Source organism: Micropterus salmoides, unplaced genomic scaffold, assembly GCF_014851395.1.
Source record: "Micropterus salmoides isolate LMB-PRFRI ecotype aquatic unplaced genomic scaffold, ASM1485139v1 Ms_hic_scaffold_15, whole genome shotgun sequence".
Classification (NCBI taxonomy): domain Eukaryota; kingdom Metazoa; phylum Chordata; class Actinopteri; order Centrarchiformes; family Centrarchidae; genus Micropterus; species Micropterus salmoides.
The window spans coordinates 16,881,164-16,894,286 of NW_024040596.1; the positions used below are offsets into that span (position 1 = coordinate 16,881,164).

At 39.4% G+C, this 13,123-nt stretch overlaps 2 protein-coding genes and 1 long non-coding RNA gene across 7 annotated transcripts in view; 1 reads left to right on the forward strand and 2 right to left on the reverse strand.

Moving 5' to 3' along the window:
* The window catches only part of casq2 (calsequestrin 2), a 12,255-nt gene extending 387 nt beyond the window's left edge, over window positions 1-11,868 (reverse strand). Inside the window, exons 1-12 of one of the 2 annotated variants that reach the window (XM_038720661.1) lie at window positions 10,966-11,868; window positions 10,459-10,605; window positions 10,171-10,281; window positions 2,695-2,779; window positions 2,425-2,525; window positions 2,201-2,312; window positions 1,650-1,723; window positions 1,447-1,577; window positions 1,319-1,364; window positions 1,161-1,215; window positions 299-399; window positions 71-145 (exon numbers count right to left, since the gene is read on the reverse strand). In XM_038720661.1, the coding sequence (XP_038576589.1) occupies window positions 71-145; window positions 299-399; window positions 1,161-1,215; window positions 1,319-1,364; window positions 1,447-1,577; window positions 1,650-1,723; window positions 2,201-2,312; window positions 2,425-2,525; window positions 2,695-2,779; window positions 10,171-10,281; window positions 10,459-10,494 (927 nt within the window). In that variant the 5' untranslated portion in view covers window positions 10,495-10,605; window positions 10,966-11,868. Of the gene's footprint in view, window positions 1-70; window positions 146-298; window positions 400-1,160; window positions 1,216-1,318; window positions 1,365-1,446; window positions 1,578-1,649; window positions 1,724-2,200; window positions 2,313-2,424; window positions 2,526-2,694; window positions 2,780-4,398; window positions 4,862-10,170; window positions 10,295-10,458; window positions 10,606-10,965 lie in introns of those variants that run through there. The other variant, XM_038720659.1, reaches the window with a different exon arrangement.
* LOC119904189 overlaps window positions 10,359-13,123 on the forward strand; it is a 5,380-nt gene continuing 2,615 nt past the window's right edge. Inside the window, exons 1-2 of the long non-coding RNA XR_005444661.1 lie at window positions 10,359-10,436; window positions 10,510-10,650. This is a non-coding gene — a long non-coding RNA (uncharacterized LOC119904189). The remainder of the gene's footprint in view (window positions 10,437-10,509; window positions 10,651-13,123) is intronic.
* The window catches only part of LOC119904188 (potassium voltage-gated channel subfamily E member 2-like), a 22,033-nt gene continuing 20,926 nt past the window's right edge, over window positions 12,017-13,123 (reverse strand). For all 4 annotated transcript variants that reach the window (XM_038720663.1, XM_038720665.1, XM_038720664.1 and 1 more), the window contains one exon: window positions 12,017-12,493. In XM_038720663.1, the coding sequence (XP_038576591.1) occupies window positions 12,161-12,493 (333 nt within the window). In that variant the 3' untranslated portion in view covers window positions 12,017-12,160. The remainder of the gene's footprint in view (window positions 12,494-13,123) is intronic.

Sequence of the window (13,123 nt, forward strand, 5' to 3'; positions counted from 1 at the left end):
AGGTCAGCTAACATGAGGAGACACTCAACACAGCATTCACGTCACTTCAGACAGGTTGTCGTGGACTTACATCTGTAACATTGACAACTCCAATCTGTGGTCTGAACAGGTCCACCTTGAAGGTCTTCTCCCAGTAGGGGATCAGCTAAAGGGAGTCGGCGGAAAAAATAAAGTCACATTAGACCCGCAGTTTATAAGCCCAATATATATCCACATCTTTCTTTTTATTACTATGTTTCACTACTTTCTTGTCTGCCTGCCTCTGTGTCTGTCTAAGCCTAGAGCTGTCAAGGCTCACCAGGGGAAAGTCATCAGGGTCAATCCAGATGATGCTGAGGTCAGGTAGATGGGTGTTGTCTCTGGCCACCTCCTTCAGGATCTCCAAGAACTCGTAGCCATCTGGAAGCAATTTTCACACATCACTTGATTACATAAACTTATCACAACCAATTTAAAGAAATAGTTCGACATTTTGGGAAATATGCTTGTTTCTTTCATACAGAGAGTTAGATGAGAAGATTAACGCCACTCTTATGTTTGGCCACAATCAGTTAGCTTAGCTCAGCATGAAGACTGGAAACTGTTGGAGGCTAACAAAATCTGCCTAACAGCACCTCTAAAGCTCCCTAATTAACACATTATATCTTGTTTGTTTTGTCCATAAAAACAAACAAAAATGAAATGTAAACCCAACACATTGTGTTTTCTGTGTCCCCGCACAGTGATTTCCTGAAGTCTTTCCCCATTTCCAGGCTAAACTAAGCTAATTCCCTGCTTGATCTAGCTTCATATTTAGAGTACAAGAGATATTGTTTTAAAATGTTTTCATTTCTTTTTGTCTGTTTCACTTTCTATTGTTTTTTGTCCGGTCAATTGGTTTCATTATTTAAGTTTTACATTTTATTTCATGTGTGTCAATTTAGCTTGAGACAAATTAGTGATTTCTGAATAAATAAAAGTTACTTGAATATTACGTGTGGCATTAGACTCCAATTGTCAATTGTCTGACTGTTTATTTGTATTGTTTGTTTGTATTTGATTGATAGTTTGAATGTCAGGAGACAGGAGTTACCGAGCCATTTGCTGTAAAACTCCAGCATCTAGAGCAAATATGTTCTAATTCCTCCAATAAAAAATAGTGTCATAACACATGTTGTTACCAGGGTCCTCCTCCTCTGCAAAAGCAACAATGTGGGTGCCCTCAATGTCATCCTCCTGAGAAGAAGAATGAGACAAATGTGGGTTACTGTAAGTGATACTTGTGTCAGGGAAAACTAAATGTAAAGTCGTTGCCTGCAGTCAGACAATCATCACTCACCCAGGTCTCAAACATATCTTCTGCACGCAGCTTTCGCAAAGTTGGTCTGATGGCACAGAAAACACACTAGATGTTACCTCAAAAGTGTTTTTTTTTTAAACTTGGAATTTAGTTCAACATTTGTTTACCGTCTGTGTTCAGTTATGAATTCCACTAGATCCTCTTCAGAGTGCGGCTTGCCTGGGATGGTGACTGGCTCCTCCATGAAGGGTTCATAGAAATCCACCTCGTTCAACTTCAGAGTCAGCTCCTTGGCCACCTGGAGCAAAAAAGACAGATCACTCAAGAAAAAGTATGTGTCTACTTGTTTCTTTGTTTGTTTGCTACTTACAGATTTTTCAAATGTGGCAAAGAACTTAATGTAGGGCTGGAACTGCTCTGCAGCTTCTTTAAATGCTTCATAGTCTGAGGACAAAAGAGAAAAGGGAGAGAAAAGGAGATTATATTGTGTTGTAAGCAACAGGGTTTGGTTGTACTCTTGTTTTTCTGATCACACATCTGTTTGTGCTTTCTCTGGCCGCTGTATACATGACATTTACGCATCAGGGAGTGGAAATAACTGAACTTTGACCTCCACTTAATGGTCCCACAGTTGGTCAGATGGGATGTAGCTGCAGCTCAAGTAAACTACTCTAAACACAGCTCTTCCAGAGCGTGTGAGATAGGAGCAGGCAGTGGCAGCTGTGTGTGCAGCAGTGGTAAAAATGGATCTGTAAATCCATGGAGATGAGGGGGTTAAAATGCACTCATGTCATAATGAATGGCATGAGCCACAGAAAGCCCATCACAGGCCCAGCTAAGAAGCTACTACGCTGTGTTCAGACTGCAAAAAACATACATTTTACAGTCATATCATTCATGCCAACCGCCTCACACACTCACGATCAGATTCCTCGCTCTTGAAGTAACCAATGAGGCGGATGTCTTCCTCCATCCTATCAAAGGCTTTCAGCTCCAGGGCATTTCCTATCACCTCCACGGGCTCCTCCAAGAGCTAGAGACAGACAGAAGGAGGCGAGAGAAGTGGGGGAAGTCTGTGACTTTGGCAAGACTGGTGCTGACTAGTGCTAGCAGCTGGGAATCTGCCCTTAAATTACTCTACTCACATCCAACAAGAACTCGACCAGAGTGTTAGCAGAGAGCAAGCCATCAAACTCGATCACTCGATCAGCTTTAAAAACATAGACGCTGCCTTCCTCCTCCAGGTCTGTTATTGAGGGAAATCATATATCAATACATAGCCTACACATATAGACATTTGTGACCCTTGACTAAATCTGTGATTAAGGGCAATCATCTTTCAGGACTGGAAAGATGATTAAAGATAATCAGATAAAAGGGGCTGAATAAGGGTTATGCTGTGTTCATATACTCACCCAGTTTCTTTGCCACCTTTGCATCTTTGTGGGAGTCGACCATTCCAAACCCAACGTCTTTCTCCTCCAAAACCTGAGCAGCAAGCTGCAGCCAAAAGAAAAAATATCACGAAGGGCTTAATAGTAAGAATAGGAATGAACACATGAGATGTAAATAAACAAGACATTTTCATATCCCGTTGCAGTGTGAGCACTGGAAACAATAATCAAAAAATCAATGGCAAAAAATCTGTAAAATCTTTATTGAGGCTGCTTTTTTGAAAAAAAAAAAAAGAATAGGTGTTCGAGAGGAGGTCTTAAGAAAGAAAAATGACTACCAAAGTTGGCAATGTGACAGAGGTGCTCAAGCGGTCCAGGAACCCTGGAGACACACTTACAATATCACCCAGACTGCCTTGTTCTAAATATAACCAAAGCAAGAGAATTTGTATTGTTCTGGCAGTTGTTCTGTGAGGTACAGTAGGTGAGCTAAGTTAGACTCTGCCCTGTCAGAAATGACCCTTACACAAATGGAACAAGCTTGTTTACATTATGATCTATGTGCTGTCTTCAAGCTTTGGACAAATAAAATTAAATGTATCCTGTTACAAGAAAAATCCACAGGGCACCTTTAACTTTTTTTCCCCAACAGTTGACAAAGTGAGGAAGTGAACGGATTTTAAGCAGGTTGAAAGCCTGCTAACCCATCTGCAAGTTGTAGACATTTGTGACAAATTTATATGTTAAATACTATATCTGTTCACTCTGCTCATCGGCAGTCACTGGCCTACAGTAGACTGTCATCAGCTTTAACAAGTTCATCTTTGCACATGGTCACTGTACACTAGGTGCCTGACTACATTGTAACATTGCCCACCTGTGCTGTGTAGTAAGTGAAGCTAATATCAGGACTGCATGTCTGGGCTCAAATTACCTTCAACAGATTCAGATTCAGAGCAACTCACCCTCAGCCATGTGTAACATGAGACAGGGCACTGTGCACACTGTTTCCTACTGTGTGGGATTCAAACAGATGGATTTAATCTAGCAGTTAGACATGTATCTGTCCGCTAAGCCTGAATAAAAAATACCTTCAAGCTGTCTTAGCCTACTTTTGCTTTGATCACCAAAGTCAACTACAATACAGGAAATGGCAGCTGTGCCCTTCACATGTATTGCTTAAAAACATTAATACACATGAGCTCTTGGCCTATTTCTGCTATGCAGAAGAGAGCCACAGGGAGAATCAGCCTGATACATTTCTAGGGGATAGTAGCACACATTGAATTAAGATGATAGAGATAACCTTAAGTGACAGCACTGCATCTCACTGGACTATTGTGCACTCAGAGTGCATACAGATACACATTGACCTTGAAGAAACTCACCCATACGAACATTAAAATAGAAATATCTGAAGTTTTATAACTCGCCAGTTGGCGCTCTGATTACTGGAGCACTAATGTCGAGTTGTAACCTTCTAAATCTTTTATATGAGTCTGATTAATTTGACTGTTAGTGTCGTCTCTTTCTTATACTACAGCCACCAAACCAAACCTTGTCCTTTCCTTTGTCTTTCTTTCCTATATCTCAGTGAGACCTTTATTTTCCTTGACATTCTTCATTTCATCCCTCCTCTTTTCCCTCTGTCCCGTTCCTTTATTTTGACACTGCACCTCTTCTCTGCCTGCGTCCTGCTTTGTTTTTCTCTGCTTCATACTTTACCTCAAGCACCAATTCAGTCATCTGGTGTTGTTTTTGCAGCTCCTTGCTGTCTGTTATGGGTCCATGGTAGAACAAGCACAGCATGCTGTGCTTGTTCAAGGCTTTTTTGTAGTTCTTGTCATTGATATCTAGGACGCGGTCTTTCCCGTCATACTGTGGGAACTCCAGGCCCTTCTCGGCTGGGGCCAGAGGCACCAGGCTCAGGCAAGAGAGCAGGAACAACCACAGTGAGAGCATGGTCTGGAGCTACCACACACCCCAGAAAGTCAGAGTGGGTCACCTATGCCTTGTGAAAGGGTAAGGAAATGTAGGAAATTCTGCAGAAAGTTTTAGATGTATATGTTGGTCCGTCAGTGGCAGTTCTCAAGCATCCCAGGCTGTGCAGAAAAATCCAACTTCTACAAGCATCTTCAGGACCTTGCAACTCCTTCTCCCACTGCAGTCACTCCTTCACGCCTTCTTTCTGCAGACACAAAGGCGAAAGAGGAGTACTGTTGGGCCCGTGAGGTACTGGGGGGTGGATACCATACATAGCAGTGCTCCTCTCCTCTCTCTGCTCCCCTTACCATGCAGGACAGGCCCATTTTTAGGAGACCAGTTGTTTGAATGCTAAAAATAAAACTACAAGTGAGAAAGAGCGATAGCAGGGGGGAGTGGGGGTTAATAGTGAGTACAGTTCTTGCTTCCTGTGATGTCTCTTTGATAGAGTCAGTGTTGTGGGAGAAGGGAGTTGAGCCCCAGAAATTTGGGGGTTTAATTTTTAGTTGTTGTTAAGTTTAAGTAAGTGGATTTGTGGTTTGGTGCTGGAGTAGAAAGTGGTGGCATATTTTAAGCGACAGCTCATGAGACAATCTGCCAACAGGTGTGCAAAGGGAATGTGCCTTCTTGATTTCTCTGCAATTTCCCCCATTTTGTTCTTCACAAACCTACACACTGACTCAAAGATCTTCCTCTTCCTCTTCATATAGACCATTATTTCACTATAACAAAGCATTTCCACTCTCAAGTACAATAGTTCTCTAACTGTATTTGAACATGCCTCTTCTGCCCTCTGCAGGTAGAAATCATGTATGACCTGCTGAATCTTGAGTTGTAGTATCAACACTCTTAAAGGTTCAAAATCCTTATGCATTGATTCCCAACCTGGCAAAAAAATATGGAGTAGCTCAGCTTTTTTGGAAAACAACTCAACTCAATATAATTTTGCAAGAATATGAACACAGAAATAGGATTATCATTGGTATGAGGCTGATTACTTATTGTCAATATACCTTTTTCACAGCAGATATGTTGACTTGTCTTAGCAGGAAAATCACAGGTGTTGCTTATAAGATTATAAAGATGGCTCTCAAATGTTCCTGTGAGCCTTGACAGTGTGACAGAACAAGTTTGCACCTGTGCTTTTCCTACTGTGACATGTCAAGATTGAAGAAAACTAACTTGTCAAAGTTCCAGGAAGTCACTGTGCCCAGTTTCTGTTCGCTAAGAAACAGTTAATGCACACGTGTTAAGGAATTTAGAATCTTTAGGTTCTTTTTTTGGTTTTTGGTAGGTGAATTTTTGAACTTTGGGAGAGTTGGCTAGCTGTTTCCCCTTTACTTCCAGTCTTTATGTTGAGTTAAGCTAAGGGCCTACCACAGACATTTATACTTGTGATAGGAGGTAATACACAGGAGTTACTAATAACATTAACAGTGGCTCTGTTCTATTCAAGTGTGCCTGTAAGTCATGACAGTGTGACAGTGAGCTGGTATGAATGATACCAGGACACAGATACTGAAGGAGCTAAATGGTATTTAGCCATAAATTTTATTATTTCAGGGTCATGATGTTTTGCATCAATAAACAATTGCAACAACAATCACTTTTATATAATCATTAACAGTGTATTAACATCCTCTTCAAAAAGTGTTTATATGAACACATTTGGAAGATAACAGGTGGTGTCAAAGCCGAATAAGTTTAGAATACTCAAAATATTTGTGGAAAGTGATTACCTCAAACATTTTAAATAGTGGTAATAATATTTTTTAGTAAACCTTAACTTAAATATAATACAATTTTAAAAACTTTTAATTTCTTCATACTAAATTACATTGATTCACTGATGCTTATTAAAATTAAATTCCACTTATTCTTTACTCAATAAATGTAATTGTGCACAATTTATACTCTGAGGGAAATCTTCTCAAATAAATAAATTGTGCTAGACTCAAATAACTAATGGAAACTCACTCAACAAAATTACTACTAGTAAACTTAAACTTTAAAAAATGCCCACTTTTCAGATAGCGGTCCTGAAAAATACAAATACAACTCCATTATTATAATACAAGTTGTCTTTATTAGTATCATCTTCTCACAACATCTTCCGTCATTTCTACATTTAACAGACACAAAATAAGGCATATCTTGATCAATTTGTTTTCATTCTTTTTTGCAATAATGTTGTACATTCTCCATGTCCAGATTCTTAATGAGATTTTTTGGTGTTAAGTGATAATAACTTCAATCTCTTCAGCTAAATAAAATTTCTTTTAACTACTTACTTTACTGTGTTTTGTGGAAAAAGCAGCTACACATAATTTTATTCCATCAGCAGCACTTTTACTTAAATAATATAAAAGGGAGCTTTAAATGTGTAGTTTTATGGAATCATAAGCAAAAAAAGATAGCTAATAAAGATTGTTTAAAATAAGAAGTCCCACACAAATTTTTAAGTCAGGTAGACGAGGTAATTGAACAATATCAAGGTTTCTGCAGGTTTCACCTGGTCAAATTTAAGACTTTTTAAGACCTTTTTAAAGACTAAATGCATTTATCACAACAATAATCTCTGCCCATATCACATGTTTGTGAGAAGTGTTTACATGGCCTTTATTTTGTAAACTAATCAAAAGTTGGTGTTCATATATTTTGTGCCTATTAAGGACTCTAGAGAGTGCTGCTGCAGGAATTTCATCTTGCCCATAATCACCTGACTTGCGAAAGTAGCTCTGATATTGGTGAGTCAAATAAATTATTAAATAAATTATAAGATATTGTATTTTTTAAGAAAATCAACATTTGATGATGTTCTTGTTGACTGGGCTAATGGGAAATCTTTATATTGTTTGTGATATTTGCTCTCTCAGGATTAAGGAGTATTGAGTGGCACTACAGCTATTCAAGTTATGTTATCAATTTGCATATTTCTGCATCAGCTGCTGGCTTGCTAATCAGACATACTGAGGATATAAAAAAAAATACTACATTGCTAGAACTGGAGCCACCAACATTTCACAGTGGATGACATTTTAACATGAAAGCTATTTTAGTCCTGACTTGAGACGGGGGGGGGGGGGGGGTGTATTGCACTGTTTTAGAAAAGTGCATTAGTCCAGCTGTGACTGTGAGATTTTATTATGAATATGTATATTTAGCAATTTAAAATTCTCATAGGTTTCTTTCAGAAATGATTGGCAGTGATCAAAAGCTGAGAAAACTGGAACTAGATCTATTACAGCATTAAGTGTAAACAATTTTCACTGTAGGCTTTGTTAAAGGCTGTTATAAACGTATGATGAGATAGTTGAATGACTCCATTATGGTTCTTAAACTATTTAGTACCTGACTGAAATTCTGTCTCAACCCTGTTCACACCAAAAATGACACTGTTGAGAAAAAACACAAGGGTCTGTGTTGGTGTGGGAATGTTGCTTCAGATAGAAGCAGAAATTATTATACAATTAGTCTACTTTAAAATATATTTGATTGGCTAACTCAATTCTTAGTCACATAATCTTTCATTTTGATGCAGCAAAACCTAAGTTAGGTTAAAGAAATTAGCAGGATGAGCCTGCATTTTCTATTCTTGTCAATGCAGAGGTCCATGTCCATTTCTTAGGTAAAAACTATATTCTTTTTGCCTTACTTTCAGCCATCCTGCTTAATACAAGTCATTTATGCATTATGTTTTTCTGTCAAGGCCCAAGTTGGAAACCATTAATCTGCATACATTTATGTGTTTGTAGGTGTTTGCTGAAATCATCGCTCCCCTGAGTTTATCCATCAGCAGTAGGTCATGTTTTATAAAGTCACCGAAAAGACACAGAACTCTTTTTTTTCCACCGGTGATCCATTTTTCACATCAGCAGGTACACCACATGCCAGTTTAATTACGTAGCTTATCAATGTCATCGTCCATACCGGTGTTTCATTGTTGACATCGTCCAATGCCAATTTTGTAGACATTTATTCTACCCTAATTTGAATACGTAGATTTACTCTACAAGTAACTGCAAGTGACTGCATTTCCTTTGCATGTTTCTTTTTTTTTAAGTCGTGATATAGGCCTTAAATTTCATTCATAATGGTCTTAAGACTTAGTTACCAGTTTATTTGGTACAGCTAGCTAAATTTAATGCAGTCTAATCCAATGTTTATGCAATAAATCCTCCCTTCATAAAAATGATAAAGTTCAGTTTTTATTGCAACTGTATGATCCTTTTGGATCACATAGACCGTTGTTTGATATTTTGTCTATCCCATTTATATCAGCGAGGCCAACCTAAATAAAAGAGACTCAGCTGTTTATAATGCAATACAGTTTACCAGACCACAAATTACATCTGCCAAAATGAAAAAATAATTAAAATAAAAACTGAACAACTTTCATTACCACAGTGGAAAAATATACCTTTACAAAATACATATTACAGCCACATCTGTGTGTTCAAGGCACCACAGTTTCCATTTTTTGCTACGTTTTGTCCGCTGAATTCTGCCTAGATCCAATGGTGACGTCAAGGTCCTCCAGTCGCGCCCTCGCTCACGCCACGCCCCCATCATATTTCAGCATCATTTGGTGCCAAAATTTCGTGAGTACGAAGCTCGGACGTCATCGGTCACGTGGACGGTCATATATATAAGCGGCAACACGCGCTTTGTGAAAGTCAAAAGAGCGTTGACGTTGTCCAGCAAAGATCATTGGACTGTGGTAAGTCTCTCCTACTTATTAAACCATTGTTTGGATTTTAACAGAAGCAGTGTTTTGATATTGATGTTCACCATAAATTCCAGCTGGCTGGTTTTATCTTTTAACAGAATTCCGAAGGGATAATGTGACCGAGTTGATTGTTAGCTTAAATGTGCCATTAAATTGAAAAGCATTAAAAAGTAACGTTACTAGTTTATGTCAAACTAGACACTAGTGTTGGCAAGAGGTAACGTTAACATTGTCATCGTGGAAGAGTAATTTTGTTGTAATATTTGGAATCTTCCATATATCAGTTAAAATGTAAGAGTCAACGTGTCAGGAGTTGGCTAACGGTAAACAAGCTAACTTTAGCTTGATATACTGTAGATATCCCTGCCAAACAATTTGCGGGCATTCCTATAAGGACGTAGCAAATTAGTGTCGCATGAATAATGCCAGAGTGTGAGTGTGTTAAATGGAGTTTGGTACAAACACTAACTGCAGTAGTTTAAAGGCTGCAGCCTCTTCTGCTCTCTGTTGGCTCCTACACACACAGCAGCCAGCAGAGCGAGATGCCGGTCGCGGTGGAGACGGTGACTTTAAGTTTGCGCCAAACTACTAGAGTTGTCGACACCTATGCTCGTTAGGCCTACTGTAGGTACGTGCAATAAAACCTCCCCGAGTAAAGACAATACTTTATCAACAGTCATATGAGGACAGACCGAGACAGGGGTGAGAGCAGACCGGACAGGTGAGGATTGAGACAAGTGAGGACGGACAGAACAGACGAACAGGTGAGGACGGTCTTTGGGTACCTGTTGAACAGCGGTTGTGTCTCTGTCCTCAATCTTCGCAGTTCCAGCAGTAAACTGGCTCAGCTCACCCTGGAACAGATCCTGGAGTTCATGGACAACCTGAGACTGAGCCTGAGGAACACAAAGAACGGCTGTCACTACACACAGGCTTTTTGATCGCTTCAGGAGGTATTGATAACTGATAGCTGATTGTGTCTGTCTCTGCCAGTCTTCACTCAGACCCCGATCCTTCGGCTCTGCAGCACGTTCAGGCCAGCTGTGACGAGGTACGCACGCACTCATACTTACACTGACGGGTGACATCACTGCGGCGGCTGATATCATTTCCTCCTCCTGCAGGTTCAGCGACCAGTTCGCCCGGGCAGAGGAGTACCATGATTTCCAGACCAAGCCTCCCAAGTCCTGCCTTAAGGCTCCGGCCTCCTCGCCTCGCTTCTGCCCACCAACAACAAGGATGAGAGCACCTCCAGCAACACCTCAGTACGTAACTTCACCTCCACCTGCTCCTGTGTGAGGATAACCTGAATCTGCGTCTTGTTCTTTGATTGGTCTGTTTCAAAACTACGGAAAATTTGATATTTAATGTGTCTGATTTGTGAAACCAGGACGCAGCTTTTTGTCTTCACCAAGCACCTCCAGGTTTGAAAAGTGAAGCCTCAAACCTGCATTTTCTCTGACAGCCAGCAGGGGGCGACAATTGCATATGGTCTCAGTTGCTAGTTTCAAGTGTTGTTCAACACAACCCATTTAGAGGAAAATAGACCAGAAAGCAAGGGAGGCTTTAGGGCGGGCTACCTTGTGACAAGTCGCTTTGTGTGACCCAGATATGGTACCCCATGGATGTTCCGTCTGTGTTCAGGACGGAGCTGAACACCTCTTCTCTCAGCTGGACAGGGAGGCTGGAATAAAATACAGCTGCTCGTTACTTTCTATAAATTTAACTAAAAGACGTTGTGTTAGCTTCCTGCTTAGTTTCCAGTCTGAAGGGGAGATGTTTGTTAACCTGCTTCACTTTTGACTTTTGTTGGTCTGGAGAAGTTGAAGCATTTATTACCTGACACACCGACACCATACTTTACTGCCAGAATATTTTCCTCCCTGAGATTCACTGTCACTTGGTCAATCAAACATTCTGAGATTAAAGGAGCTGCTCTGATAACAGCACCTGTCAGGTAGACGTACTGCAGGGTTTCAGCGGGGTCTTAAAGTCTAAAATTTAAGGCCTTGTTCTTCAAAGGATGAGCTCTGTCCTCTGCTGTACATCTCGATAGTTAAATTAAAGAGGACTGTGTTGACCACGGAGGAGCTGAGTTTAGTAACGTTAAAGCAAATTGGGGATGCAAACTAACGTTAGTCCTTTTAAGATAATGAGATTATTCTTTTGGATTTTGATGTACAAATGAAATGCTTTAAAAAATACATAAGGGAGGTGGTTCTTATGTTGCCTATTATTTATGTTACTTTCTACAAATGTATATGGTAGTAAATTAAGACACAAAAGGGAAACATGAACTGTTCTATCTGTAATGATTCTCAGGTCATGTTAACACTGTTTTCCTGCCATTATAAGGTGGTGAGGCTCAAAACTGCTTGGTGCTGCGCAATGAATATGAAATCATTGTGGAGAGCATCAAAACTAACCAAATGAATTTTCCCAGAGTTTCATTGTTGACATTGTCCAATGCCAATTTTTTAGACATCACTCAACCCTAATATGAACACATTATAATACATTAATTTACTCTGCAAGGTCTAAAAAGGTTGGAAACTCCTGTCCTAATGCATTATTGATCTTAATGGATTAAAGATCTAGAGCTCTATAAAACTAAACCAAGTTAAATACACATTTAATAGTGATTATTCTTTATTATTCTGATTACAAATTTGATCAGCATGAGAAAGGACCATAGATTTTGTGAAAATCTGTTAGTTATGCTGATGCTGCTCCTTCTACTGATGATTTGCTGTAAGTTAAGCATCTATGCTTGCATTATCTAGCTGACCAATTAGTGATGACATCACTCTGTGGTATCTGAGCAGTCCAGTCCTCCTTGATGTATTGGTGGTAGGGGTCATTAGAGTGCTCTCTCCTCTTGGATTTGACTGTGCTCACCAGGATGGCCACAACAATGAAGGCAAATATCCCAATCATCACAGCCAGATACCAGATGACGTCCCTGAAGTTCTCCTCAGCCAGAGTCTTGTCCAAAGCTTTTGCAGCATCTGTCACATTACGCCTCCAGTTGTCCAGGTAATGACCCAAAGCACTGGTCAGGGACTCCTCCAGGTTAAGGGTCAGGTTGGACCAATCAGATGCACTTATCTAGTTGGAGGGAAAACAAAGTGATTTTCTGCTTCTTTTTTTTTTTTTACAGAAAAAAGGTGTAAATTTAGTGTATTGTATTAATACAAAACTTAAAGATTTAAAGTTTTTAATGTTTCACCAAATACTCATCATGAGGATGGTAATTTTTAAAGAAATTAATTATTACCCAAAAGATAAATTAATAAATAATCACTCAAACAAGTCTTAAAGAAAAACTTGGTTTGATATTGTAAGTATTTTTTTCTACAACATAAATAGTCGTAGCTAAATAAGCAAAAATTAGATTTGAGGTGAAGAAAAACAGGTGTTCTGTGTTAAGAGTGTAACACTCAAATGCAGCTCTGCAGGCAGTATCCACTATATAAAGAAATCTCTCAAGTGAAATTACGTGAACTGTTCTAACTTTGGCAGAAAATTTTGTGTACATGTAGGAACCTATCAATCACTCATACTAAGAAGCAGACTGAGAAAATAGTTTTTCAGGCCCTTTAAACTCTGTAGTAATTTAGTGACTACAGCAAACAATGCCACAGCTAAAGCCAAGTAATATAGTCCTAAATAGGTCAAATCATTAGTGCCCAAACTAACCTTTTACTGCTTTAAAGTAATTCTATCCACCCACTTACC